The sequence below is a fragment of the Dipteris shenzhenensis genome, chromosome 26 (genome assembly GCF_047967505.1).
Source record: "Dipteris shenzhenensis isolate YYH24624 ecotype China chromosome 26, Dip_SZ_1.0, whole genome shotgun sequence".
In the NCBI taxonomy this organism is placed as follows: domain Eukaryota; kingdom Viridiplantae; phylum Streptophyta; class Polypodiopsida; order Gleicheniales; family Dipteridaceae; genus Dipteris; species Dipteris shenzhenensis.
This window is the reverse complement of record NC_141621.1, coordinates 50136336-50162400: the sequence shown is the minus strand read 5'-3', so window position 1 is coordinate 50162400 and position 26065 is coordinate 50136336. Positions and strand designations below refer to the sequence as shown.

General features: G+C 44.0%; 1 protein-coding gene across 1 annotated transcript in view; it reads right to left on the bottom strand.

The window, feature by feature from the left end:
- LOC147885227 (zinc finger FYVE domain protein) overlaps window positions 1-26065 on the bottom strand; it is a 246996-nt gene that overhangs the window by 108150 nt on the left and 112781 nt on the right. Inside the window, exons 7-15 of the mRNA XM_087397706.1 lie at window positions 22953-23130; window positions 17034-17467; window positions 15959-16082; window positions 15580-15675; window positions 15409-15480; window positions 15183-15320; window positions 14916-15078; window positions 14435-14814; window positions 13882-14321 (exon numbers count right to left, since the gene is read on the bottom strand). Coding sequence (XP_087253832.1) covers window positions 13882-14321; window positions 14435-14814; window positions 14916-15078; window positions 15183-15320; window positions 15409-15480; window positions 15580-15675; window positions 15959-16082; window positions 17034-17467; window positions 22953-23130 — 2025 coding nt within the window. The remainder of the gene's footprint in view (window positions 1-13881; window positions 14322-14434; window positions 14815-14915; window positions 15079-15182; window positions 15321-15408; window positions 15481-15579; window positions 15676-15958; window positions 16083-17033; window positions 17468-22952; window positions 23131-26065) is intronic.

Below are 26065 nucleotides of genomic sequence, written 5' to 3'. Positions count from 1 at the left end.
AAGCCACAACATTGCGAATGCAGACAGCGGAAGTAAAGGAGGCCACCTCCTCTACCCTCTCTGAGGGCCCAACCCTTTGGATGTAGGCTAGTCCAAAGGCGGGACCGAAATCTAGTGATGACCTTGAAGGGCACCTGCTGCTTCATCCAACGTCACTCTCATGAGGAGATCCAAGGTACAAACATCAAGCTACAACATTTGCCAATGCAGACAACGTAAGGGAAGAAGCCACCAAAACCACTCCTGGACGTCCCACTGCACCCGCTAGAGCAATCAACCCTCTCAAAGCCATACATGCCAATGAACAATCCCATCAATCTCGTCCCAATCGCTTGACCACTTTGATCCTCTACCCAGCAAGCAAATACAAGGCTCCATCGTTTGTAGGATTCGTACTTTCAACCGCTACTGCTGCAATCTATCTCCTATTCTACTACCCATAAATCAGCCTTGAATCAGGCCAAAATCACCACTTGCAGGACGTCATCTTGCTGCAAATATGACCGCCATATTTCTGCCTACCTTGCTACGTTTGGGTACAACCTAATTGGGTACACAGTCTCGCCAAACTACTTCCCTATTTTCAGATTTCATTGTCTTTTGAGAGTGCCTTAGAATTCAAATTTCAATCCTACGTCCCTCCTCCAATCTTTAGATGGTTGAGGTTTTATTTACAAATGATTGAACACTACCTTTAGGGCTTTCGTCTGTTCATACTAATCCTAACAGGTGAAAACTCTGTTGTGCTATGTTTCAAGGTTCAAGAGAAAGATTGGAGCTACAATTGTGGCCCTCTTCACTTGGGTTCAACCAAGGGCTGCCAGCATCGGTTACTTTCTTGGAAATTCAAAAGCATATTTGTATTTGAATCTAGTCTCTTGAAAGAATCATAATTTTGGTCCAGGACTGGTAGTCAAACATCCTCAGGATTTTGTCCAAAGATCTGTATCAAATTCTGATTGGACTAAGCATCATGAACATAAAATACGACAAGGCTTGCCCAGTTGGGGGTGAACTCTATTCAAACCCAATCGGGATTCAATGTCTTTTCTTGAGTTTCTATTTTTTACTCTATCATATGAGATATATGGATATGTGTGTGAACAATAATTTTATTTGAAAATCGAGGAAATTTTAATATTCTAAGTTTATTAAGTTATTTAATTGGAAAGTGTGCTTTGCATAAGCACAACTCTGACTTAGATTCTAGTTAAGACGGAGTAATTTCGCCAACCTATCACTCACTAAGTCATAATTACATCGCAAAAAGGAGACTTCTATTAAGTAAGAAAGAAACTCGCTAGAGCAAGCTCTGTGCGGAAATACAACATGCTAGGCATGTAATTTAAAAAAAACACCTCAGAAGAATGAGGTAGAAAGAAACCAAGGCTGAGGTTGAAAATGCCAACTCAACCCTGTAGAAGTCTCAGCAAAGAAGGGAGAATCTCTCCAATCCTTGAGAAAAGTAACTCTCCTGGAGGAGGCTACTCGAGATGATCCCTGCATGGTCGCCCATATGGCCATTAGAGTGTGTACCGTATTTGTCCAAGTACTGGCTGGGAAGGGTGAACCTCAGAACCCTCCATAGCCTCAGTGCATGTGGCTCTCCAAATGTGCCATGCTGCAATGCTAGCTAAAGCCTCCCATGGAGAGTCAACCGAGGAATGAGCAGCCCTGAAGAGAGTGGCCGGAACATCCTCTAGAGAGCACGACTCCACACGGTGTCGTCAGATGTGAAGAGCCCAAGAGGAGTCATGTCTCTCAAAGAAAACCTTGGGCCCTGAAAGAGTGAGCCAAGCCACTGATCCCCAAGTCATATAGAAGGGGAGGCAAACAAAAGTGCTGAAAAGTCTTGCAATCCTCTTCCATATGAATCTCGCCTGTCTGCAATCCCAAAGGTAGTGTTGTATTGTCTCCGAAGCAGAAGGGCAACGAGGGCAAGTAGGGTCAGCCCCGAACCTGGATCTCCATTGGTTCACTGCTATCCCACCATGAATAGAAAGCCAAAAGAAGAAAGTGATTTTTCTATTCTGGTGGGATTTCCAGAGCCTCTGTCAAAAAATTTTCTGCAAGTCTGCAGAAATCTGAAAATTCTCCCAATGAGGAGCTCTGGTGGGCCTCCAACCCCTACAGCTGAGCTGGAATTTCCTGGCATTACTGACCGTGTAACAAAAGAAGGGGATCCCCTTCTCTCCGTGCCCTTCATCTATCCACTCCCATTCCCCAGGGTCCCACTGCAAAAACTTAATTGGGACACCTCCATAGAGCCACAGCCTCCATGAGCCCAGGGCAATGAGTAGCGGGTGAGGATCCAAGTACCACTGTGAAAGAGAGCCATGCTCCATGAAGCCCACTATCCTGACTGGCTGAAACGGTACCTCTAACAAAATACCGTCTGTGGATCTGGACAGCCTGCCCCCCAAAGAAACATAAAAAACTAGGGCATCCTCATGTATGTTATGTAAAGCAATCACCTGCAAAGGAATGCCCAATCTGGAAAATGCCCCCATCCAGGTGGAACAAGTAATAGGCATGTCATCTGTGTCCACCCAATCCAAGGGCAAGGCTGCATCAATCTGTAGGACTCTCACTCCATTCCCTCTGAGATTATGAACCATCTGGGCCTGTCAAACTGCAAGAAGCATCCTAAAGGCTTTCTATGCTCCCACAGTAGATGCAGGGCCCCTCTCCCATTTGGGCCACTGCATGTAAAGGGAAGCTCCAAGTGGTCTACCATGCTCATCCAAAATATTGTCATTCCACATAATAGGTTGCCTTTCAATCTCTTCAAGGGTGGACGGGGAAATTCTGCGAAGAGTACTAGGAGTACCACTATTCTTTGTCCATTCCAAAACCCATACACCTTGAAGTCTAAAGGCTTGTATATATCTAGATGAATCCAGGAACATGCCCAAACTCATCCTCTAAAAATACAACACAGTTTCAATCTCACAATAGTCACTCATAAGATTGAAAACCATAAACTCCATCACACATAGCAAGGACTAGCTACTATGGCATCCCCACTGACGTCATCAGTGCCCAACAGTGGTGTAGACCATAGTATAACAAATGCTCTCACACATACAAATCTGCACACCCACACATTCTTGAGCATCAATTTATACAAAGGTCTTCATATTGAGTTTCTGTTAGCACTCTGGAGGTGAAGGGCAAACTCAGTTGTGACAAAGGCTAGCACTAAAGGCTTAATGGAATGCAGCATTCACTATTCATTCGATAGGGTAGATTTCTGAGATGAGGAAGTGGAAACATCACCCTCCTACTTGCATGCCTTGGCTTTCCCTTGACAAATTTGTCTTGGCAATTTATACCAAAAGAATAGGACATTATGCCATGCATGCCCTGGCCTATGTTTCTTACATCCAAAACATTTTCCTTAATCAGCCTCTTCTTTTCTTGATCAGTCATTGAAGGAAATCGCACGCATCCGGAACATGATTTGGCTGTTTACATTCGTTACAAGAGCCTTTCCCTTTCCTTTATTGTTCTTCAACAATTTTGTTTCCTAAAGGTTGGTACACTATTGGTCTTTGATGTTCATCCACCATCCTCATTGAAGGATTTACAAGGATTCAACTTTCTTTTAGCTATTTCAGCCAGTTTAGTGAGGTCTCTAAGAGTGGTTGGATTGAACGTTTCAACCTCATACATCACTTTCATGTTTAGGGCTGCTAAATATTTCTTTCTTCTATCTTTGTTACATTAGAGCCAAAGCGCCCTTTGCCTGTAGTCAATGGGTACTCATAGGAGACAGCCTATCAAGATGAGACTCGGGAGACAAGTGGAGTATGTGGAGTAGGAGAAGTGGCAGTACTTTGCAGATCATCTCTCATCTAGGTGTCTGAATTTGTAATGAAGAGGTCCTTGCCCCTCCTCATGTTGAAGTCCCCAACAAAGAGAACTTCCTAACGACTCAAGAAATCCATGATGTCCGGGTATAGGGCTGCGTATGGTGGTGAAGTCAACCTCCTGAGTCCTTGCGTACATCTCTGGCAAAGTGTGAGATCTCATGGTGGAAGTAGCATCCTGTGATGAAGAGATCCTGTCAAGACGGGCGTCAGATCTGAATTTGTAATGAAGAGGTCCTGTCAAGAGGGGCTTTGGATCAGAATGCACAGGAATCTGTAATATGTGCCACGTCTCTCAACCGAGATATCTCTCTCTCTACACACCATATAGAAAGGGAGAACTGAGAGAGAGAGAGAGAGAGAGAGAGAGAGAGAGAGAGAAATGTTTCTCTCAGTTCTCTCTCTCTCTCTCTCTCTCTCTCTCTCAGTTCTCCCTTTCTATATGGTGTGTAGAGAGAGAGATATCTCGGTTGAGAGACGTGGCACATATTACAGATTCCTGTGCATTGATAGGCTGTCTCCTAGGAGAAACCCATTGACTTCCACTTTATATGATATTCCCGACCAGCCACAGATCGACTTATCCCATGTGCCTAGACCCACCTCCTCTGCCTTATTCTCATCCAATAGTGTCCGAGCAGCACCTCATCGTTTGAAGACTGGGAGAGCTAAGGATCATGATGGATTGCAAGCGGAGTATGTAATCCATGGGATTGATGCCTTAGCTACAGTCCTCTCCCGTCTTTTTAACGAGTCCATTGGTACAGGTCTTCCACCTAGTTGGCTAGAAAATACTATAGTACCCATACACAAGTCGGGGGATCCTTTGGAGGCGTCGAACTACAGGACCATTATGATTGGCCATGTCATGGCCAGGATTTATGCGACCATTCTAGAAGGACATATAAATGACCATGCCGAGGCGACAGGCATGAGAGCTAGAGGGCAGGCAGGATTTCGTGCAGAGCACTCGACTCTAGATCATATCTTCACACTCAGGGCTTTGATTGAGGAGGCGAAGTCACGTAAGCAACGGCTCTATTGTTGCTTCGTGGACTTCAGAAAGGCATTTGACACTGTGCCGCGTTTCAGACTCTTCCAGCGACTTCGTGACTTGGGATTCAATGGGGAGATTCAATGGGCGATCATGGCCTTGTATGAGAGAGTCACAGGTAGAGTCAGGACACGGGCGGGGCTGTCGGGGGAAGTACGCAGTACGATAGGGGTGAAGCAAGGGTGTCCTTTGTCTCCGACACTCTTTGGTCTCTATATTGATGAGTTAGAGATGTACATACAGACGATGGGTGGTACAGGTTCTTTACTGGCAGGATCCACGATACCGATTCTCCTCTATGCAGATGACGTGGTTCTTATTTCTTCCTCCCAACAGGGTTTATAGGAAAATCTCCATGCACTCCACAGCTTTTGTCAGGACAGAGGGCTGTCTGTAAACCTTGGGAAGACCAAAGTCATGGTCTTCAACACGTCATACCAGGTTTATAGGAGAGGCGAGTTCTCTTTCACATTTGATGGGCAGGAGGTGGAGCTAGTCAAGGAGTATACATATTTGGGTGCCACATTTAGAGGTCCAGTCTTCACCATGACGCATGCAGCACGAGATAGGATCAGTAGAGGGTATGCCGCCTTGGCTCTTCTCGAGAGGCAGTGTGCACAGTCACATTTCCAGCATCCCGACACGAAGTCCTTACTTTTTGATACGCTGGTGAGACCTGCAGCCATGTATGCTAGCCCCTTTTGGGCAGGAGATCTCAGTGTTGCAGATCGGAGACGAGTAGAGAGGTTACAGATCATCATGTTCTCCAGATTGATCAGAGCGAAGCCCACGGTACCGCATTAGATTACGTTCGCAGAGAGTTCGGAGCTACACCCCTAGCGCTAGATGCAGCATTTCAGTCAGTTACATACTTGCATAGGATCAGGGCGCTCGGAGACTCAGCAGCAGGCAGAGCACGATTACCGTGGCTAGCACTGACATCCTCGCAGATGTTAGCAGAGAGAGGTCATACTTTTTGTTGGTACCACACACTCTCCACATGGCTCACCTCGCTAGGCTTGGATATGGATAGGCTGCCACCATTTCGATATAGCATAGATGCCCCTCGCCTCCCTCTCACTCGACATGAGCTCAGCCAGGTTATCAGGGCAGATTTGTTGCAGCTACACACGTTTCGCACTTGGGTTCATCCCACGAAGCTTCCTACGAAGATGGCCACATATCGTGACCATTTTCTCAGGATTTCAGAGGATGGCTTCATCATATCCCCAGGATATATCGGCGTTCATATGTCGCACTCACTCAGGATTGCCTTGGGCCAGCTCAGGGTATCTTCCCACAGATTAGACGTTGAGGCCGGCAAGATGTGTCGTACAGCTACCGGACATAGACCCAGGCGAGAGACTAGGATATGCCCTTGTTGCACTATGGGGGAGGTGGAGACTGAGGAGCACTTTGTTTGCAGATGCCCTTTATATTATGAGATCCGTGGCAGATTTCACTGTTTATTTGGGCACGGATTTGGACCTCTCTCTCGGATTATGGAGTATGAGGATCAGTATTGCTTAGCATTGTTCATCAGGGAGATCACCAAATACAGAGAGAGATTCCTCAGAGAGCACCGTCGCATCCCTGCCAGAGACCTGGTTATTCATGAGGAGCAGGACGAGGCGCAGGACCATGAGCACAGAGATAGCCCATCTTGCCAGAGAGCACCGATGGTTCCACCCCGAGGATGTACATATGATATGATCCGGCAGCACCGCAGGATGATCTTACATAGAGGCCGTACCCGTCGCTTTATTTCTAGACGACGGAGGATGATGGCAGATTTTCGAAGGAGATTGCTCCATGGAGACTTGGCACCGCCAGCAGCCCACTTGACACTTGCCTAGATCTTCACACTACTGGCAGGAGGCATGGTCGATGGCCATGACTTCCATCATTTCTTTGGATCACAGACCCCTTAGGGAAGACGATGTTCCTCATATTTCATATTTCATATTTTACATTTTGTATCTAGGCATTTTTGGTACTCTATTTCATTTCATTTTGTATCTAGGATTTTTGTAGCCATTTTTGGCATCTTAGCTGTATTACGATGAGGCCACCTAGTTGGCGCATCGTTGATGATGTATTTTCCTTTCGGATGATTTTGTGTCCCATAGGCCATGTATGGCCTTCCGTGGACCTTTAATAAAATTTCTTTCTTTCTTTCTTTCTCTCTCTCTCTCTCTCTCTCTCTCTCTCTCTCTCAGTTCTCCATCCCTCCCTCCCTCCCTCTCTCTCAGTTCTCTCTCCCTCTCTCTCTGTCTATCTCTTAGTTCTCCCTAACCTCGAGTTGGGCTAACCCCCCAACCCAACCCGGGGGTTAGGTTAAGCTAGGGGGTTCAACATACAGCCAATTATGGACTGGCCTACCCTCTCCTCCAAGTCCCCCTCAACTCCCTCAACTCCTTCAACATCCATCACGACTCGGTCCATGGCACCCTCTCCATATGCACGGAATTACCAACAAGAAGGCTCAAAACGACCCATCCTCGGGCAACAGGATCAGATTTTTTATCTGTAGCAGGCAGTGAGAGAGCTACGATTGGAGCTGGCAGAAGTAAAGGCCTGACTTCACATTCTAGAAGGGTCTGGTAAGCAGGCAGTAATTTATGAGGCTGTAAAATGTTGTAAGGATTCCCCCCGTACCCCGCAGCTAGTCTCTACAGTCAAAGATCTTGTTCACACTAAAGTACAAACTGCTAAGAAGGAAGTGATTGTGGAAGTGGACAACAAAGCAAGTAAGTCCGATATTCAAGCAAAGATTAAGGAACACGAAGCTAGATGTGATAATGCGTTGAAGATTAGAATAGGGGGACTCCCAGAAGATTGGTACAAAGAGGACACATATAGTGAAATATTGACAAAGATCAAAGCAAGCTTGCCCAACATTGAATGGGTGAATGATGATGAGCAGGATGATGACTCCTCCAGGCCAGCTTCTATTTTGCACTATAAAGGTAATGCAATCCTTACACTGAAGTCAAAAGATATGCGGATCAAGCTTCTTCGACAATCTTACAAGCTAAAGGGCACCAAAGTATGGATAGCAAAGGAGCTTACACAAGCTCAACTCAAGATTAAGGCAACTCAATTTGCTAAAGTCAGGGCTGCCAGAAAGGATGGAAAATGGGCAGTTCACCATGAAGGCGTACCACTAATCAGAGAGTTTAAATCAAAACCAAAAGACTCTCAGTCTTAAACTGATATATGGCTGTTTACTCTTCCAGAATATCATGTAGGTACTCTAAAATAATCCCCCCCTAGTGAAGAGAGAGAGAGAGAGAGAGAGAGAGAGAGAGAGAGAGTCTATTAACGTCCACTGGAGACCAAAAGGTCTATGGGACAGCAAGAAACCCTCTAGTACATCTGCTTTAGGGAGGGCACATGGCAGCTCCCAAGGAGTGCCAAAAGCAACCCCTAGTAAAGGATGCTGTAATGAAACTTCATAATGGCTGAGCGAAGGATCATGAGGGACTATGCACTGAGTTCATTGCATATGGGATTAACCTCCTAGCCCCGATCTTAGCCAAGCTATTTAATGAAGCCATTTGCTTGGGGTTTCCACGCACCTGGACCATCAACACTATCTCACCCATCTGCCTTGAACTACACGACCATTATGAACATTTACAACTAACATGGAGAAGACCAGAGCATGGAGACAACGAATTTATTGGAAATTGTTTGGATTTTCGCAAAGCTTTTGATACAGCGCTGAGAGCTTGCCTCATCACACTTTGCAGGAGATGGGGTATGGTCATCACGAGGTCATTTGGGCAGTCGTGGTACTCTATGAGAGGATCTCAAGCAAGGTCCGGATGGGTGCATGGGGGAGAGAGAAGATCATGAGCACTATTGGGGTCAAACAAGGTTATCCATTGCCACCAACCTTGTTTGGCCTCTACATAGACGAGCTCGAAACTTTGATTGAGATACTTGGGAGGGCAAGCTGCTCTATCATTGGGTCCCTAATTCAGATCCTCCTGAATGTAGACAACGTGGTCTTACTCTCATCCTCAGCAAAGGGCCCTCTAGTGACACTTGGATGCACTCCATACCTTTTGTGAGACACGAGTTGAAGGTCAACCTTGGTAAAACCAAGGTCATGATATTCAACACATCCAAAGCAGCTATGCACAGAGAGCAATTCACATTGGACAGATTATCGGTGGAGGTCATCACATCCTATACCACTCTATTTCTCCATCATTTGTTGTTGCTGCTCCAACAGTACTTCCATGAAACCCTTAAAATCAAGCCTGGTCCTAGGGTGAGGGGACTTAGAAGGTGATTGGTTATAAGATCTTAAAGGAGGACTTGTCTCCTCATGCTCATGTTCACTACCCTGAACATCATCTATAGGTGCTAATGCCTCTGCTGACCCATTGATTGAGCTTCATCATACTTCATTTCAGATCTGAAATCCCTTGTAGCTTACCCTTTAGAAGTAGGGCAAGATTTCCTTGGGGCATCAGAATTAGAAGCAGACTACTATGGGCTGCTCTTCTCTAGGATTAGAAATTAGCTGTGTAAAGAATTTCCCCATTTCCAAGCCTCCTTGAGTGTATCTTTATAATCCAAATCAATTGCAATTGAAAAAACTGTTTAGAACACTGTTTAAACAGTGAATTCACTATTTAGGTCTGTTTAAAACACTGTATAGAGGAACTGTTTGAGATTCAGAAACACTGCCCGACTCACTATTTGGAAAAAACCATCTGAAAAGAATGATGGCAGTTACCAAGGACAGCAAATTCATTGTCCACGTGGCAGTTGCACCGTTGGCACAGTTGGCGCAGTCGGCTGATTTAGGGCTCAATTCTCCCCAATCTAGGCATGAACAGGACAGAGTAGAGCAGGAATTGCAAGTAGGAATTAGAAGCCCCAAACTCCTTGGTCTGTAGGCAAAGAAGCCCTAAATTCACCACCTGGAAATAGATTTCAGTCAAAAATAGGGGCAAATGAGCTCTATCAGAGTCAAGCCTGGTTCAAGTGTTCCAGCAGCTGAAGCAACTCCCTATATACGAGCCAACCACCTTTTGCAACGATGACTCTCCAGATGGCTGCAGAAATAGGACTCTGTCTGCACCACTGACACCTGAGCAATTCTGGCTCAAATCTTGGAATTTCACAGAAATTCTTCAGGGCTTCTAATCAGGAGTTCAGCCTGGTCACAAAGATGTTGAAATCATGCAAATTGGAGCAGGTTGGAATTTCTAGGTAATCAGAGGCCGAAAAGTACTAAAGTAGCTACAATTAGTGGAACCCTTGATTTGTTAACAGGGCCCATTATCTAGCTGACTGCTACCCTTGCATTCATTACTGTTACAATACGTGTGATCACAATGAAGGGAGATCCATCTTCCCATTTAGACCTACCCTTAGCCTATGACTCATGCACCTACCATTTTATGCACTCTAATGCACCCTTCCCTTTCCTATTACCCTTAGGACCTAGACACATGGGTGCACATCTTTATTAATATCATTGCCCAATGTTACATAGTTTAGTGGTACCATCCACACTGCTTGATCAATCATAAATACAAACATATTTGCACCATCAAATTAGTGCCTAATGTAGTAATAATACTAACTAACAGAATAATCATTTCTCTTCTCATGACATCCCAAGGGTCTGATCCTACCCAACTGAGTCAATGATGCCCAAGTCGCCCTCTCCCTATGACATGATCACCATCTACCAAGCAACTCTCACCCAAGCGTTTCGCACACCATCTAACCCTGCCGAAAAAAAGTTGTGCACCAATCGCCAAATCTAGGTACCAAGTCTAATGGTATGGGAAGAGAAGACGTGCGGAGGGGGAGGGGGGGTACAAAGTTCGGCAAGGGGAAAGTAGATAAGAAGATTGGCTTAGAGTCCAAATATGGGATCAAGAGGAGAGGGAAGAGAGTACCGAAGAAAGTGGAGGGGTAAGAACCTATGGATGGGTATGACACACCGGTGAAGGGTCCAAGATTCTCACCAAGGGGAGGAGGAGGGTCCCCCTCCCAAAGCTGCCTACATGTTGTGGAGTGAAGGATCCAAGCAAAGCTAACAGGTTGATTGCCCTAAAGCCTTTGGAAGCTGAGAGACTATTTGCACCAACTGAGTGGGGCATGGTAGGAGTCTCCACAAAATGCTCCCACCTTGCTCTCTAACCTACTCTTGAGGGGGATCCCTCTCCACAAGTGAACCTAAACATCTAGCTCTCCACTTTGCATTTCTTTTTCGCGCAGCATCATTTCTGGTACCCAAGCCATAGCTGGAGGGACAAGCAGGCCATTGTCCTGAATGAGCGAGAGCTGAGAAACAGGAGGCTATGTGGGCCCCTGATGTGATCTACATGCCTTTCCACCCTGCCCCACCCTAGAATAACCAACAAATTTCAAACAAGCCTTGGCCAAATGACTAAGCTCTTGACCCACTCAAGCAATCTCCCTCTAGAAAGGTCTCTTGGGTTTCATGATGGCAAGGAAGCGGAGTTCATAACAACTATTGAGGGTGCCATCTAGGGAACTAGTACCACACCAAACCTGGCACCTATCATAGAGAAGATGCACATGTATGCCCATGGCAAGGTTAGGAACCTCAGAGTCACCGAGTATCTCGGCATCTAGTGGCACATCTCTATGTTGTCCCCTATGAAACCAGGGTACCAAGGAATAAGAAAATAAAATGTGATCCAAGGTAAAGCACAATCTTTAAAGTAGTGTCTGAGCCATCTCTCTGGTGGATAATTGGATATAATTGGATCACGAGAATGCCCCGTCCAAAAATCCTCACCTCTTGGATGTGGTCTCCATCCAATGTGAGGCGCAAGACCTATCATCTAGTGGGCGTAAGATCCACTAGATGATAGGTCTGCGATCTAGTGGGCGTAAGACCCACAACGCCCAATGAATGCCCTCGTTGAGCTCTTGTAAAACTTGCTCAACCTACTTCTTGTCCACAAGTGAGACCAAGTGGTGGGAGTCAAAGATACTGCCATTTGAGCTCCTCTTATCAGACCCAGAAACGTTACCTCCACTTCAAGTCTTCCAAGCCCCAATATTGCTAGCTCCAAAGTGAGGAAAGGATAAATGGGGGAAGGGAAAAAGAGGGAAAGGAAGGCAAAAGGAAGGAAAAAACGGAAAGAAAATGGGCAGGGACAGAAGAGGATCCAAAGGGCTGGAACCCAGCTTAAAGTAGAGGAGAAAAGGGGGTGGACACTTGTGACAGCCCGAGGAGCAGCCCACTTTTGGGTATGATGACTAGAATTCAATGACGGTTCTTTGTGGTGAGACTTTCTGGCAGATTATACATGGTTAAGGGTGCAAATGAGAAGCTTGGTGCACAAGGGCCCCCAAAAGATAGGGTGAGCGGCCCAAGCTTCCCCTACCAGGCCCAAAACAAGCTGGGAACAAAACACAAGGGCTGCTAGGCAGCTTGTGCACAGACCCAGCCAGCCAGACGGCTGGCAAAAGAAAAGGAGAGGGTGGGAGGCTGCAAGGAAACCCCCTCAGTTGAACAACATTGAGAAGAAGCCCCTTGGAGGTGAACCAAAGGAGGAGAGCCACTGAAAACAGGGGAGAGGCAAAGACATCAGGTGGAATGGCCGGCAGGAAGGAAAGGCAAACCAGGATAAGGAAAACACAAGCAGAAAACAGAGCGGGGGCGAGAGCCGGGGAAGCGGGGGCAAGGGCAACTTGCTGGGAAGGAGAAAATAGAGATGGCAGGAAGGAACGATGCGAAGAGGGAAAATGGAGGGCTGAGAGAGGGTGGCCAAAGGGCTAGCAGAGGTGCAAAGCAAGGAGCCTATCTAGGTGCATCCTGATTTAGGGATGGCACTAGAATATTTTCAACTCAATATGCATGGAAGCTCACAATGGAAAGATGACGAGAACTGTCCACTACAAAGTCAGAAGTACATAATAGTCACACTATTATGTACTTCACACTTCTAGCTTGCATGGTCACACTAGCCTTTATAGGACCATAGTGTCATACTAGCTTTGGCCTTTATCAACTAGCTCATTTGAGAATTCACAAGACTCCTTTTTTTCTCAGCTATGTAAAGCTGTTATGCATAGAAAAAATAGTATACATCATTAACATCACCTAGCGTACAACACTCACAAGCTTTGATAACAAACAAGTCTATATAGAGTACATAATTGGGTTGGTTTTTACATGCTCCTCAAAAAAATTGTTGAATTAATATCAAGATATTTACAAGGCTCCTCCTTTTATTGAAAACGTAAACATGAAAGAGGGCAAAGAGGCAAAGAAGCTCTATGGTTGCAAAAGACTTTACCATGAAAACGTAGCTGTTGCATCCCACAAATGGCATGACCATATATTCTTATAATTTTAACAAGTTGAAGGCCACCTGATAAGCTTCTTCAGGCGCCACATACCATATGATAACTACTTTTGAGATGATGTTTCGCAAAGCTGGCGGCTTCATGAGATGGTTAAAATCACACTCCAAAGGCAAATTGCTAAAATGCATGCTTTAGGAAGTCTTATACTTAAACCTAAATCTCCTCATTTTTGGCTTAGATCGTTTGATAGAGAGATTGAAAGAGGAAAAGGCTCACATGCATTAAATCAGTGCAAGAAGCGAGCTACAAGCACGGCCTTCGAGCCCCAAAAATTATGAATTCATATTCAGACAGCATAAAGTCAAGCACTAAAACAATCAAGCTCGACGTTAAATATATAGTGCCATTGATACTCAACCCCCCTTAGAATCAGATGTAGACTCTCTCATCCCTTTCCAAATTCATTTGTAGCACACTGGAACTTTTACCCAAGTTACCGTGTTGGAAAAGAAGGAAACAGTGCTGCTTGAAACAGAACTTCTTGAGTCTTAAGAGGAAAAAAGGCATTACAGCTGAGACTATGTAATGACGAAAGGGGGGCTGTTAACAGTATATGTACAGGATTTCAAGGCTTACCGATCAGATTGATCCAAAGCAAATTCATAAAATGAACGATCTGTGTCCAAAATTGGTTTTTCATTCACAGTCTGACCTCCAACTGGTAAATCTGTGTTTCTGATGCTTTTATTGAAAGTGCTTGCGCCAAATACACAGGCCAAAATAGCTCTCACTGGGGATAAAGTGGCCAAGTGTTTGACCACATCCAGTCTTAAAGGATATAGTCCAACGTTATTATTGCCAAACTTATTGGCAGATGCATCGCATTGACTGTCTGACAATTGTGTAACATGACAGGGCGTACATGGAATACAAGCCCACCCTCTTGCAGACTTTGGAGGATATACAGAGGGAACACAAGCAGAGATAACTTCATGTACCAGATCTGCTCCCATAATTTCAGCTATCTTACCAGCTGCATTTGCACTATCCCTCTCAAAAACCAAACGGGTCAACAGCTGCAAAGCAACAAATAGTATTGTCGGTTAGTAAGTCATAAATTCTCAAGGTCATAAGGCTTTGCAGTGGACAGAAGAATTGTAATAAGAGCAAGGCTTTTAGTTGAGCTCACATCATTAGATCGTTCGTAAACCAATGAGAAAAAATTGAAATCATGAGTTGTGTCAACACCGTCAACAATGTCACCAATGGTTGCAATATAGAGTATGAAGGCAGAAAGGTAAGCTGACGGCTTGGCACTCAGAGGTCCCAAAAACCTTTTACCAGTACCCTTAAGGGGAAAGAATGTTGTCTCTCCACCATGATCCCCAGGCCCTCCGCCTGGTGTAAAAGTAGAAGGTTGCCTTGAAGGTATACGAATGCCACATCCTAGCAGATACCCATTCTCAAATACAGGAACACCTCTTCTATCTGAATAGATATTCAAAGGTTTGATACTATTTTCGTCTGATTCTTCATCAGCAAGGGCCTTGACAAGATTGTGAAGTTTACCTGTTTCACAGGCAAACAAGTAGAAAATAGACTTTCATCCTATGATCCCATAATGGTCATACTTAAGAATGCCTGCCTCTCACGGGTAAAATTCAATTTACCGCTCAAAAATTGGCGTTTTCCATTGTGAGCATCTTCAATTGTCTGTTGCAGAATGTTAAGCGCACGGTATCTTTGACCTTGTTTCACACCTTCCAGGCTTGCATTTACCAACTCAAAACCTGACAGCAATGCTTGTAATGTTTGATGTTTTTCCTGGCATACCTGAAGCTTGCCCACAGAATATTGTTAGAGGTTCTTTCAAAAGATACACAAAGGAAATGCATATAACCCAGACCCGTATGAGAGTTCATAAGTCGATCATTTACCTTATCTAGCAGTTCTTGTAAGCACTGCATGACACGTTTAGCCACAGAAAGAATGCATGCCTCCTGTATCTGTTCAGAATGGTTTGATCCCTGCCTTTGAATGATCCCAGAAGAAATGTCTGTTAACAGTAACCGCGCCTGAATGCAGGGCACCTAAGAAAATCAGAAATCTAGAGGGAAACAGCTTTGAATTGCTCATAGATGCACAAACTCCTTTGACATAAACCTGAGAAAGCAGCTGCTTTGACATGTCAACCGATTTTGCTGAAGCAGCCGCAACATCCACACAAAGCAGAACCTGTAAATGGCACTTCAAGTAAGTTAACCAAAGTATGTATCATGATGTATGTTCCATGAATAAACATTCACTCTTTAGCTATAAAGTGCTGAAATATACGCTCGCAAGTGGAGCCAGAGGGGCACGAATTGCAAGTTTAAGGGCTTCATCCGGACTTGAAGCTCCTTCTGCAACACGAGATACGACATCGTCCACCTGAAGTTTCCAAATAAATCGATTTTAGGTATTTCTTCCACTTTTGAAAAACAAAGAACATTCTCCTTAACAAGCTACAAGATTGTCAAGTTGAATCTCAAACAAGTACTTTCCACTCGTCCTTCCACTTTCAAGATAGGAAGATGTATGCACATACAAGACTTATCCTGTGCTAACTCCATCACAACAGGGTGCACATATAACTTTTGAAGATAATCCTCACTTTCCAGAATAAGAAAAAGCTTGTCCATAGACTACTTCATGCTAGGTCTCAGATTCAGACCGATGCTCTGGCTACTGCTCCATCAACCCATTCAGCAAGCTGCAATGCAGCTTCATCTTCAGGTGATAATGCAAATCGATGTACAGCCTCCTCACCAAGATCATATTGAGCCCTCTGCACACACCTACATGAAAAGCATAAAACAGCATATAATATTAAGATGCCTGCATTTGGACCTAATGATCGGTAACGACCAGCGCAGCCATAAATAAAAGGTTCCGTATGATCACCTCAGTTCTCAATTACTACATTGAATCCTGAATGTTATAAAAGCACCAGAAAGTCTCTTATAGGAACGCCACCTCATGCGGATCTTGTGCACAACTTATTTGTATTGGAAATATTATGACAGAGAAAATTACAATCCTCTTTCCTTCTCTTGATTCAATCATGCTGGGTTGTTCATTGGCAGGGCCAGCATGCATAGGAAAACGTCAAATGTCACAGACCAAAATGCTTGGCAGCATGTCATCAGTCCTTTTGAGCAATGAAACCCACCTCTAAAAACAAAATGAGCTGTGCAGTTTTAATGTCATGACAGTCACCACCAAGGTTGGAAACCACAAACTTCATGAGGCATAACAAGAATTGTTGACTATGGCATCCCACCGAAGTCATGGGTACCGAACGGTGAATGCAGATCATAGTCAAATATATGCTCTCACGCATACCTATACATGCACTAACAAACTTACAAAAAATTTCTTGGTCCAACCTATATGTTTAAATACCCAACCATTAACAAGGGGAACATAATTAGGCATGTGTGAGACTCGGGAGGCATAAGCCAATAAATAACTGCAGGTTTTTAAAACCTTGTAAAAGGAGGCAACAATCAACCATAGTGGTGAAACAAGTCCCATTGATCATGATCACATTATTATTGCAAAGTCAAGAAGATCTTACATCTCCGAGCACAAAATATTGCATCACAATCCTCAAGTAGACTGCAAGGAAACTTAACTGAAAGCCAAAACACAAATGTCTTGCCACAAAAGCCACAGGTGCATGCCAAATCCTTAAGCTTCCAAAGACACATTTCAATTGATGTGAGACAACAAACCACAATACTCACAAGTTTAATAGAGTGGAAGGGGCGGCACGCAAAACAGCCAAGGCCTCCTTCCATTGCCATTGACGCTGGGGAGATGGGGCCAATCGTTGCAACACTGCAAGCCGCCACTGCCAGTCATCGATAAAGTGCTGCAGTATAGATGCTCTCCACTCCCAAGCTTCTACACCACCATGACTGGTGAATCCCTTCGGAAAAGCACATTTTGCACTCTTATCTTCGAAATCAGTTGCTTGAAGGGGCAAAGATTTCCGTAAGATTTCAAGTAAATGGCCAACAAATCCAACTGCAGTCATCATATTCACACCATCTGAGTCTCCTGTTTTAGCCCTGTCGTCTAGCAGATGCTTCAGCTTTGCTCCCAATCCATTAGGTGGGGATTGCGCAGACAAATCATCCATGTGAAGTAGAGCAACGATTATGCTCATGAAAAAAAGCTGTTCAGAGTTCCCCAAACCCATCCATCAGTAAAACACAAAGCACTGAAATTTGAAATAACTATCAATAAGAGCTGACAAGTAGCACACCATGCAAGACGTTTCTATTGGGGCAAAGTGCAAGATAGTAGATCATGACAATAAAATCTTTAACCATGCAAGGAGGTTGACATTTTTCTGATGATCACAAGTACAAGATAGTAAAATCATAGTTGATAGAACAATTCTGTGCACACAGATTCTGTACAGATAGACTACGACTTTTATTCAACAAGGTAGATGATATGTTGATCTAAACCACATTCTACCTTCATGCTGCTCATGTGCCCACATTAAGGGCCTTGGAAACCATGCACCCAAAAAGCCCATCTTTTTGCTTTCCATGTTTACGAGTGCTATCCAAAGAAGGATGGCTTCGGCATAGATTTCATCCTCAAAATAATTTATGCATATGCACGTCAAGATCAGTACAAATATCAAGATACATTTGAGGATGAAAGAAACAAAAACACACTCATATAGTGAAATAATCGAGCAACACCTCCTCTTTGTGTACGTCATACATATATGTATGCATTACAGATCCTCCTGTACAATCAGCAGATTTAATGATTAACGGTATGTTTGAGAATGTCAACAATGCCAGGTCAACAAGCAAAACATCTGCAACAAGATGGCTTGCTACATCCGTTCAAAATTCTAGGAGAATGAAGACCACAAGTTCTGCTCCACAACTAGCACAGTTATTTCTGAAAAAGTTATTCAGTTTGTGTAGTTCACCAATTGAGATCCTCAGTGATCATGATCCCAAGTTTATGGGTCATTTAACACGTGAGGTGTTCAAGACATTGGACACAAAGCTAAGTATTATCTCAATCAATCATCCTAAATGAGATGGACAGACAGAGCGTGTGAATCAGATTCTTAAGATATGTTGCGAGCTTGTGTCTCATGGAAGCAATATGATTGGGAAGAGTATCTTCCAATGGCTGAATTTGCATACAATAGTGTGAAGCATTCTACCACTAAACCTCAGGCTCCATGGAGTATTGAGCTACAAAACATTAAGGCTTGAGCCACTGCCGATTTTGTGCCATTGCAGCACAGTATGTTTGCGAAGAACCTTCACGCTGACCAAGATAGAGCTCAATTTTATGCAACTCAGACGTGCTCACCCTGCGTGTTTGTAGCTCGGCACGTTAGTTTATTTGCGGACCTCTAAGGATACTCAAAGACTACAAATTCTCAAAGTTTAAAAACAATAGCTTTGCTCATCTCTTTATGAACTAAACCTTCCTCAAGGAAGTTCAAAACCTTACCACACAGGATATTGTGGGGGTTTCCTTTATTAGATCAATACATTATTATTGAACAAGGCTACTGAACTTTATTGCTGTTGTGGGGCTGTCAACTGTGAAACATATGGTTGAAAAGGAATGCTTGTGTTTTCTATTCTGCAAAGGTTGGACTCTTGGCAACTAGTGGAATGCCTAAGAAGACAAAACTGGTGAGTTCCCATCTGTATAAAGAAACAGATTGACTTGGCAAAAGAACACCTTAAAGCAGCTAAAGGTACGTGGTGTTTGATACATGATAATAGTAATGTCATCATACCCCAAACAGAAGATACAACCACACAATTGGTGCGGGGTAGAGGATGTAGAACAGAGATAGTCTCTGGACAAGCGTCTATAAGCTTCAACCATCGAGCCTGTTTTTAATAGATTCTTTTTGGATCTTAAATCTAAGGTTCAGCTTTTGAACAATCACCATTTTAAGGCATTGCATGTAAATAGTTACTTCCTGTATAAGTAATATTTTTCCAAAAAAGCCAACGATATCTCTATGTTTCTATGTGGTCTCCTTCCATGGACTAGATCATTCTTTGAAATAAAAATCTCAATCTCAATATGGATGCTTAATTTTCCACCTTCCTTGGACTATCGAGCACCCCTAACCTTACACTTTGCCCTATGAACCTGAATACACATATTTCTCCACATTGAAATTCATGTCTTACTCTTATTTCCTCGAAAAGAAAGTCAATTGTATCTTAAACCATTTTCATCTAACTCTTGGCGATCAGACCAGCAATGCAGGCCAGACTGAGTAGGGGATACGCTTCACTGGCTCGGCTAGAGAGACAATGCTTCCATTCCCACTTCCAAGACCCTCGGACCAAGGCTCTTCTCTTCGACTCCTTGGTCCGACCAGCCGGTATGTATGGCAGTCCATGTTGGGGACCTGACATGTCAGAGATAGAGTGGACACGGGTGGAGCGCCTGCAGATCCTCATGCTCTAACGGATGATCCGGGGGAAACCGTCTGTACCACATGACATCGTTCAGGCCGAGTTTGGTGCTTCTCCACTCCAACTAGATGCAGCCTTTCAGACCATTATATATATCTACACCGGGATAGATCATATGGGGACTGCACATCAGGGAGACAGAGGTTGCCATGGTTGGCTCTCAATTCCTCCATGAGGTTGGCAGCAGAGGGAGACGAGCGATGCTGGTATGCACGGACTCACAAATGGTTTGTGAGACTAGGGTTCCACATCGATAGGATACCTTCTTTTCAGTACAGTTTAGACGCCCCTCCGGTACTCCCATCCACCATTCCGATCGGGCCACACACCAACCAGGTCATTCGTGAGGATCTCCTGCAACTACACACCTTTAGGACCTGGTTGGAGCCGAGGGAGCTTCCAGTGAAGCTTAGTTTCTACAGAGATTACTATCTTCGTATTTCGGAGGAGGGATTCATCACACCACCGGGGTACATTGAGCTTCATATGCCTCACTCACTACGGATCTCCATCGGACAGTTTCGGGTATCATCACACCGCCTCCGCATAGAGAGCGGCAGAGCAAAGGGGATTCCTAGGGAGCATCGCTTATGCATATTGTGCGGCTATCAGAAGGTCGAGTCGGAGGAGCATTTTATTTTCAAGTGCCCAGTGTACTACGAGATCCGAGGTCGCTACCACTGCCTCTTCAGAGATAGCTCCGGGCTACTTTCCAGATTCCTCGCCTACCCAGATCAGAGATGCCTTGTGGCCTTCATTCACGAGGGGGTCCGACACAGAGAGTACTTACTCAGGCGACGGGGCTTGGTCACATCATCAGACACCTCTCAGAGCAGGATCACAGAGTTCTTCTCATCGAGTGACATTGATCATCCAATCTCTAGCCGCAGACGTGACAGAGACCCCGACCCGACGACCGCAGCATGACACACGAGACATCGGAGGATTACCAAAAGGCGAGCGACAAAAAGCGGGCAAGCCAAAAAAAGCGAGCAATAAAAAACAATAAAAGATTTATAAATCCCCCATTTCAGTAGCAAAAAATAATAACTTATTCAAAAGTCCATATGTTTCCTCAATGCTAGAAGGTTTCACATCATCCATGAGATAGTTTGTATGTTCAATTTCCAATTCATTGTTTGTATTAAAGACAAACCCTACAGTAACTGCAATCAAGTTCTCTCTTTCCACTAGAGTAATTGAGATCATCAATGCAACCTTCCACACAGGTGGGGTGTTTCCAAGGACTCCTTGCATGGATTAGTCTAGATTCCATGCATATGTAAATGCTTAGCTTTTTTAACTCTGTTCACTCTTGGAATGAAACCCATGTTTCTTTGTTACTGGAAAAATATCCTTCCCTAATGATTTATTCTTACCTCCCGCTAATCTAACCAATGCAACAAATTAACCACAAATTCATATTTTGGTGCATTAAATTTTACTAGATGGTGCACAAAGACCTGATAATCATCTAAAGTACGCCTTGCCATTTGATTTGATATGTAACATGACCCTATTTGGACTTGTAAATCAAAAGATACAAGGATGTGAAAATGTCCTCTTTTGGGCCAAAATAGGGAGCGCGTTAACGCGCTCCCTGTTTTGGCCCAAAAGAGAACATTTTCACATCCCTGTATTTTTGCAAGATGTCAACATATGATTCTTTTGGCCCAAAAGATCATCCCTACATCTTTTTATTGTCAAATATAAATGGCATAATGTTACATATCAAATCAAATGACAAGGCATGATTTAGATCAATATCATGCCTTTTTGCACCATCTAAAAAAATTGTGTGCATCAGAATATGAATTTTGTGAAATTTTGTCTAATTTTTTACATCTGACCACCTTGCAGTAGCCAAAGGATCATGGCACCAAGGGGAGGTGTTGAGATATGGTGCCAAATGTTTAAAGCAAGGTTTCCCATAATGGGAAGCGAGAAGACACTGTCTATTTTGGCAAGAAAAAAACCAAAATAACTACCTTTTAATTGCACTCTGGGGATTACTCTTCATAAACCCATAAAGCATGTGCAAGCAAGCATGTATTAAAAATTACCCCTATTCTTGCAATTTACATTTTGTGATGTAAATGGTTGAACCCATGTATGTGTTTACATTTTAAAATATCTACATATATAAATTACATTAAGTTGCTATTTATAAATCCCCTCATGCACACAAACAACATGTAAGTCCCCCCCACTAAAAAATACCCCTCAATGCACAAAAGTGGTACGTTACATGTTTATGAGTAACCCCCACGGATAATTGCCAAACCCAAATGGAGTCATGTTACAATAGTCCTTAACTTTAGACTACTCAATTTCAAGAAATGTGACACATAACCACTCTTTTGAATACTTTATACTTCAAGCAATTATTTTATAAAAAACGTAGATTCTTTCTTTGCTTGCTTGATTTTCCAATCACTTCAACTAATTGTCGCTCGCTTTTTCTCGCTCGCTCTATTGACTGCCTCGAGACATCGAGGGGACACACAGATCACTCTGGGGGACCTCCCATCATTGTTTAGACCCGGGATACGTCCCACGGGAGTCACGGTGGCTCTGGTCTTGCGTCGAGCCTCGTCCACGAGACCGAGACGTACAACACTCCTTGACAGGCACCAACATCCCATCACCGGCTATGCACCAGCTAGGGCGACATGACATACGGAGGATTCCGCTCCGCTCCATTCCTTTTCTTTTCATTGTTACATCTAGATGTATTTGATTTGATTATGTATGATCAGACTTAGGATTTACCATGGATGATGATGCTCATTTCAGTAGCTCCACCCTTACTGTGATTTGTATTAGGTTTTCTTTCAATCTCAAAGACCCATCGGTCTTTCAAAGACTCTAATAAAATTTTTCTTTCTTTCTTTCTTTCTTGCTTGCTCAGATTCGCCCTAAACACCTTAAGGGAACCACCAATACCCAAACTCTTGTCTTTAGAGCTATAATTTTTTCAAATCTCTTTGCCAAGTGCATAGCTTGAAGGGGTATAGACTTGATGCAAACACATTACAAGCAAGGTTTGAATGTAACCCATGAATGAATTCAGCCCTTTCCTCAATAAGTTAAGAAGGAAGAATATTGTAGATGTATAATTTTGATTTCCAAAACAAACCCGGTTCTTAAAGAGAAAGTCAATCCTACACTCACTCGACGTGGAATGTTTGAAATAGCCTGAAGATGATCTTGAAACTCTTCCAACAAGCTTGTGGCAGTAGATGACATTTTTCCACTCTCAGTCTCAATCATTGTTCCTTCCATTATCCCTAGAGCAAGGACAGCAGCTTGTATCCCATAATGCAACTCTAATAACTCAAGGTCCTGCATTCTGCACAGCATCCAAAGACCGATTCAGAATATCAATGCCGGCACTCAAATCATCCCCTTGTCCATAATGCAACAATATTCTCTCTCTCTCTCTCCATAATACAACAATTCTCTGTGTGTGTGTGTGTGTGTGTGTGTGTGCGTGCGTGTGCGCGCACCCCACAGGGGAGGTAGAAGCTGAACACTAAGCTGTAGATCCTACACACACATCACTGAAGGAAATTTGAAAATCTGTTGGAACAGCCAACCAAAAAGCTAGGAAGTTACTTAAAAGAAGTTTTGGAACACCACGACAAGATACTCAAGCTAGCACAACAAGTACTAAATGCATAACAATTTTGTAAGAAGTTTGTTTCACTGGATATAAAAGACCACCATTAGTTTAATAGTGGTCACTAGTCCCATGGATCCTAAAGGATCTCACATGGACTTTAATACAATCATATCATATCATACTCTCTCTCTCTCTCTCTCTCTCTCTCTCTCTCTCTCGCCCCACCAACCGCTCACCTCACCTTTGCTCAGATTTGTACTCTCATAGCAGGAGGCAGAGTCGATGGACAGGATTTCCAGTATTATTTTGGTTCTCAGACTCCGTGACACCTGGACTTGTATCTTTGCATTGGCATATTGTACTCATCCCCCCATTTTGCACCCAGGGGCGGTTTCCTTGCATCTAGTTTACTTTGTATTTAGGCTCAGATTTGACATTATGTACTTTCACTTGCATTGTATTGCGTAGCACTTAGATGATATTCGGCGATGCCTCTTCTTTGTGGCACGTTGATTTTGTGCTATCTTGTATGCAGAGTTCTTGATGTCCCATGGGCCCATTCTGGCCTTTAATGGACAATAATACACTTTCTTTCTTTCTTTCTCTCTCTCTCTCTATTCTTCATGTCTCCTCCTCCTCCTTCACCCTTCCTCCCTACATACATACATGTATTAAGTGTGTAAGTGTATTTACGATGGCCCTGCCTTGTGGCATTGTGAAACTGGCCTCTAATCACTCAAAGGGCAGTGGAACAAACAAAACCACTGAAAAAGGGATGGAGGCTAGAATGCCCCTGCTCAACAAACATAGACAAGTGCACCCGATTGGCCCCAAACACCGTGGCGCCCCTTTCGGTATTTCTTTATATTTCACAGTGAAATGATTACAAGTTGCATCTGGGAGACCTTCCCTGCAACTGAGCACGCAGCCCCAATTCACTAAGCCTTCGCAAGGCTTTCAAGCATAGAACACCATCACATAAGTGCACTTAACCCATAGGCTCAATCCAAAGGCATTCTCTTTTTCGAGTGCAATTCCATTGGCTGTCCAGATGCAATCACACTGCACCCCAGCTGCACTCTCTTTGAGTGGTTTCCAAATGGCATTCACAAAGCTTTTCAAAGCTCCAAAATAAAATCAGCAAAGTACCCAACCAAAGAATGACTCATGTAGCACTGCCTGGGCACCTGTGAGCCAAGAAAGAGGCAGCACACGAGGCCAACCAATAGCTTATGGCAAAAAGAAATTGCAGCAGCAAAATCACAACTCACCAAGCCCTGAAAACTCGAACCAAGTCCTCAATCGCCAAAAGGACGTAGTAGCCAATGCCCAATTGCATTCTCAGCCAAAGAGGAGTGCAAAGGCATGAAGAAAGAGCATTTACAAGAGCCGACCAGCAAGAATTTCACTGAAAAATGCGAAAAGAAGCACTTCTATCGCGAAGAAGTGGGAGTTCTTGGGCTCAAAAGAAGCGTGCTTCAAAGAGGAATGCATTGAGAAGGTTTTGGAGAAGTTTCATCACCGGAAAGTCCTCCAAAATTGAGAAAAACCAGTCAACCAGCGCATGGGACCACTCGAAATTCAACAGAAAGCTGTAGCTTTGCAAGAGGAGAGGCCCAGGAGGCAGTAGAAGCAAAAAGGTCCAAAAAAAGCCACTTTTGCAAATTCGACCAGCAAAAGAAGTGCTCAACTCTGCCCGTTCTACCAAACGCACGGAGGGAAAAGCATATCACTACAAAGGGGAGGCAGAGGGGAAGCCATTGGGCCAAACGGAAGTCGAGGAATCCAAATGGGTGAGGAATTATGAAGAAAAACGGAATTCAGCTGAAGAAGGCTGAAAAACCAGTCCAAAATCTCAACAAAGGGAGAAGATGAGAGAGAAAACCACACATGTGAAGTTTAGAAGGCCCAAGAAGGTCCAGGAATGGCAAAGGAGCATGTAGCAGGAACTAGAGCTACCTGGAACCCTAGGGGGGTCACTGAAGGTACATGGCTCTCTAGGGGGCCCATTAAAAATGCCACATCATCATTTCCTAACAACCACTCTTTTAATTCCTTGGAATGCCTTTGGGCCTAAGGATTAATTAGGCTTATGTGCTAGGCACCATGCCGCGTTTAATTACACATAATTAAGCCCATGCTTGGACTTTTAAAACCAAAGTTGTCACGGTCTTGTAGTACATTAAAGTACTTAGAATTTCACGCCCCCGTGACATACCCCTCTCTTGAAACAACAAACCACAGTTTGCTGCCCCAAAACACAGGAGCAAGCATGAAATATAGCATAAAAGAGTATACAAGAAAGCCGCAGCTATAGTACACAGAGATAGTGAAAATATGGCTAGGAGAGGCATGCATCCATCCATATACACTACTCAAAATCTATGTGATCCTCGGCGATCAATAGTCAAGATGCATCAATATCATGAAGTCTCACAGCAAAAATATTGTCAGCTCAGTATCTCGGATGAAACATACAGTGTCATCAAGCGACCTCATGAAATCACGGTGAGCCCGTCTGTACTGAGGGAGTGGAGGTGCTACCCCCCTCTCGAACACTAGGTAATGCTCCAGATGCTCGCTCTGCTGAACTACCTGTAAGAGCTCGGACCGCAGTCGGCTCTAACTGGAAAGCATCAAGGTAAAGCTGCAATATCCCAGG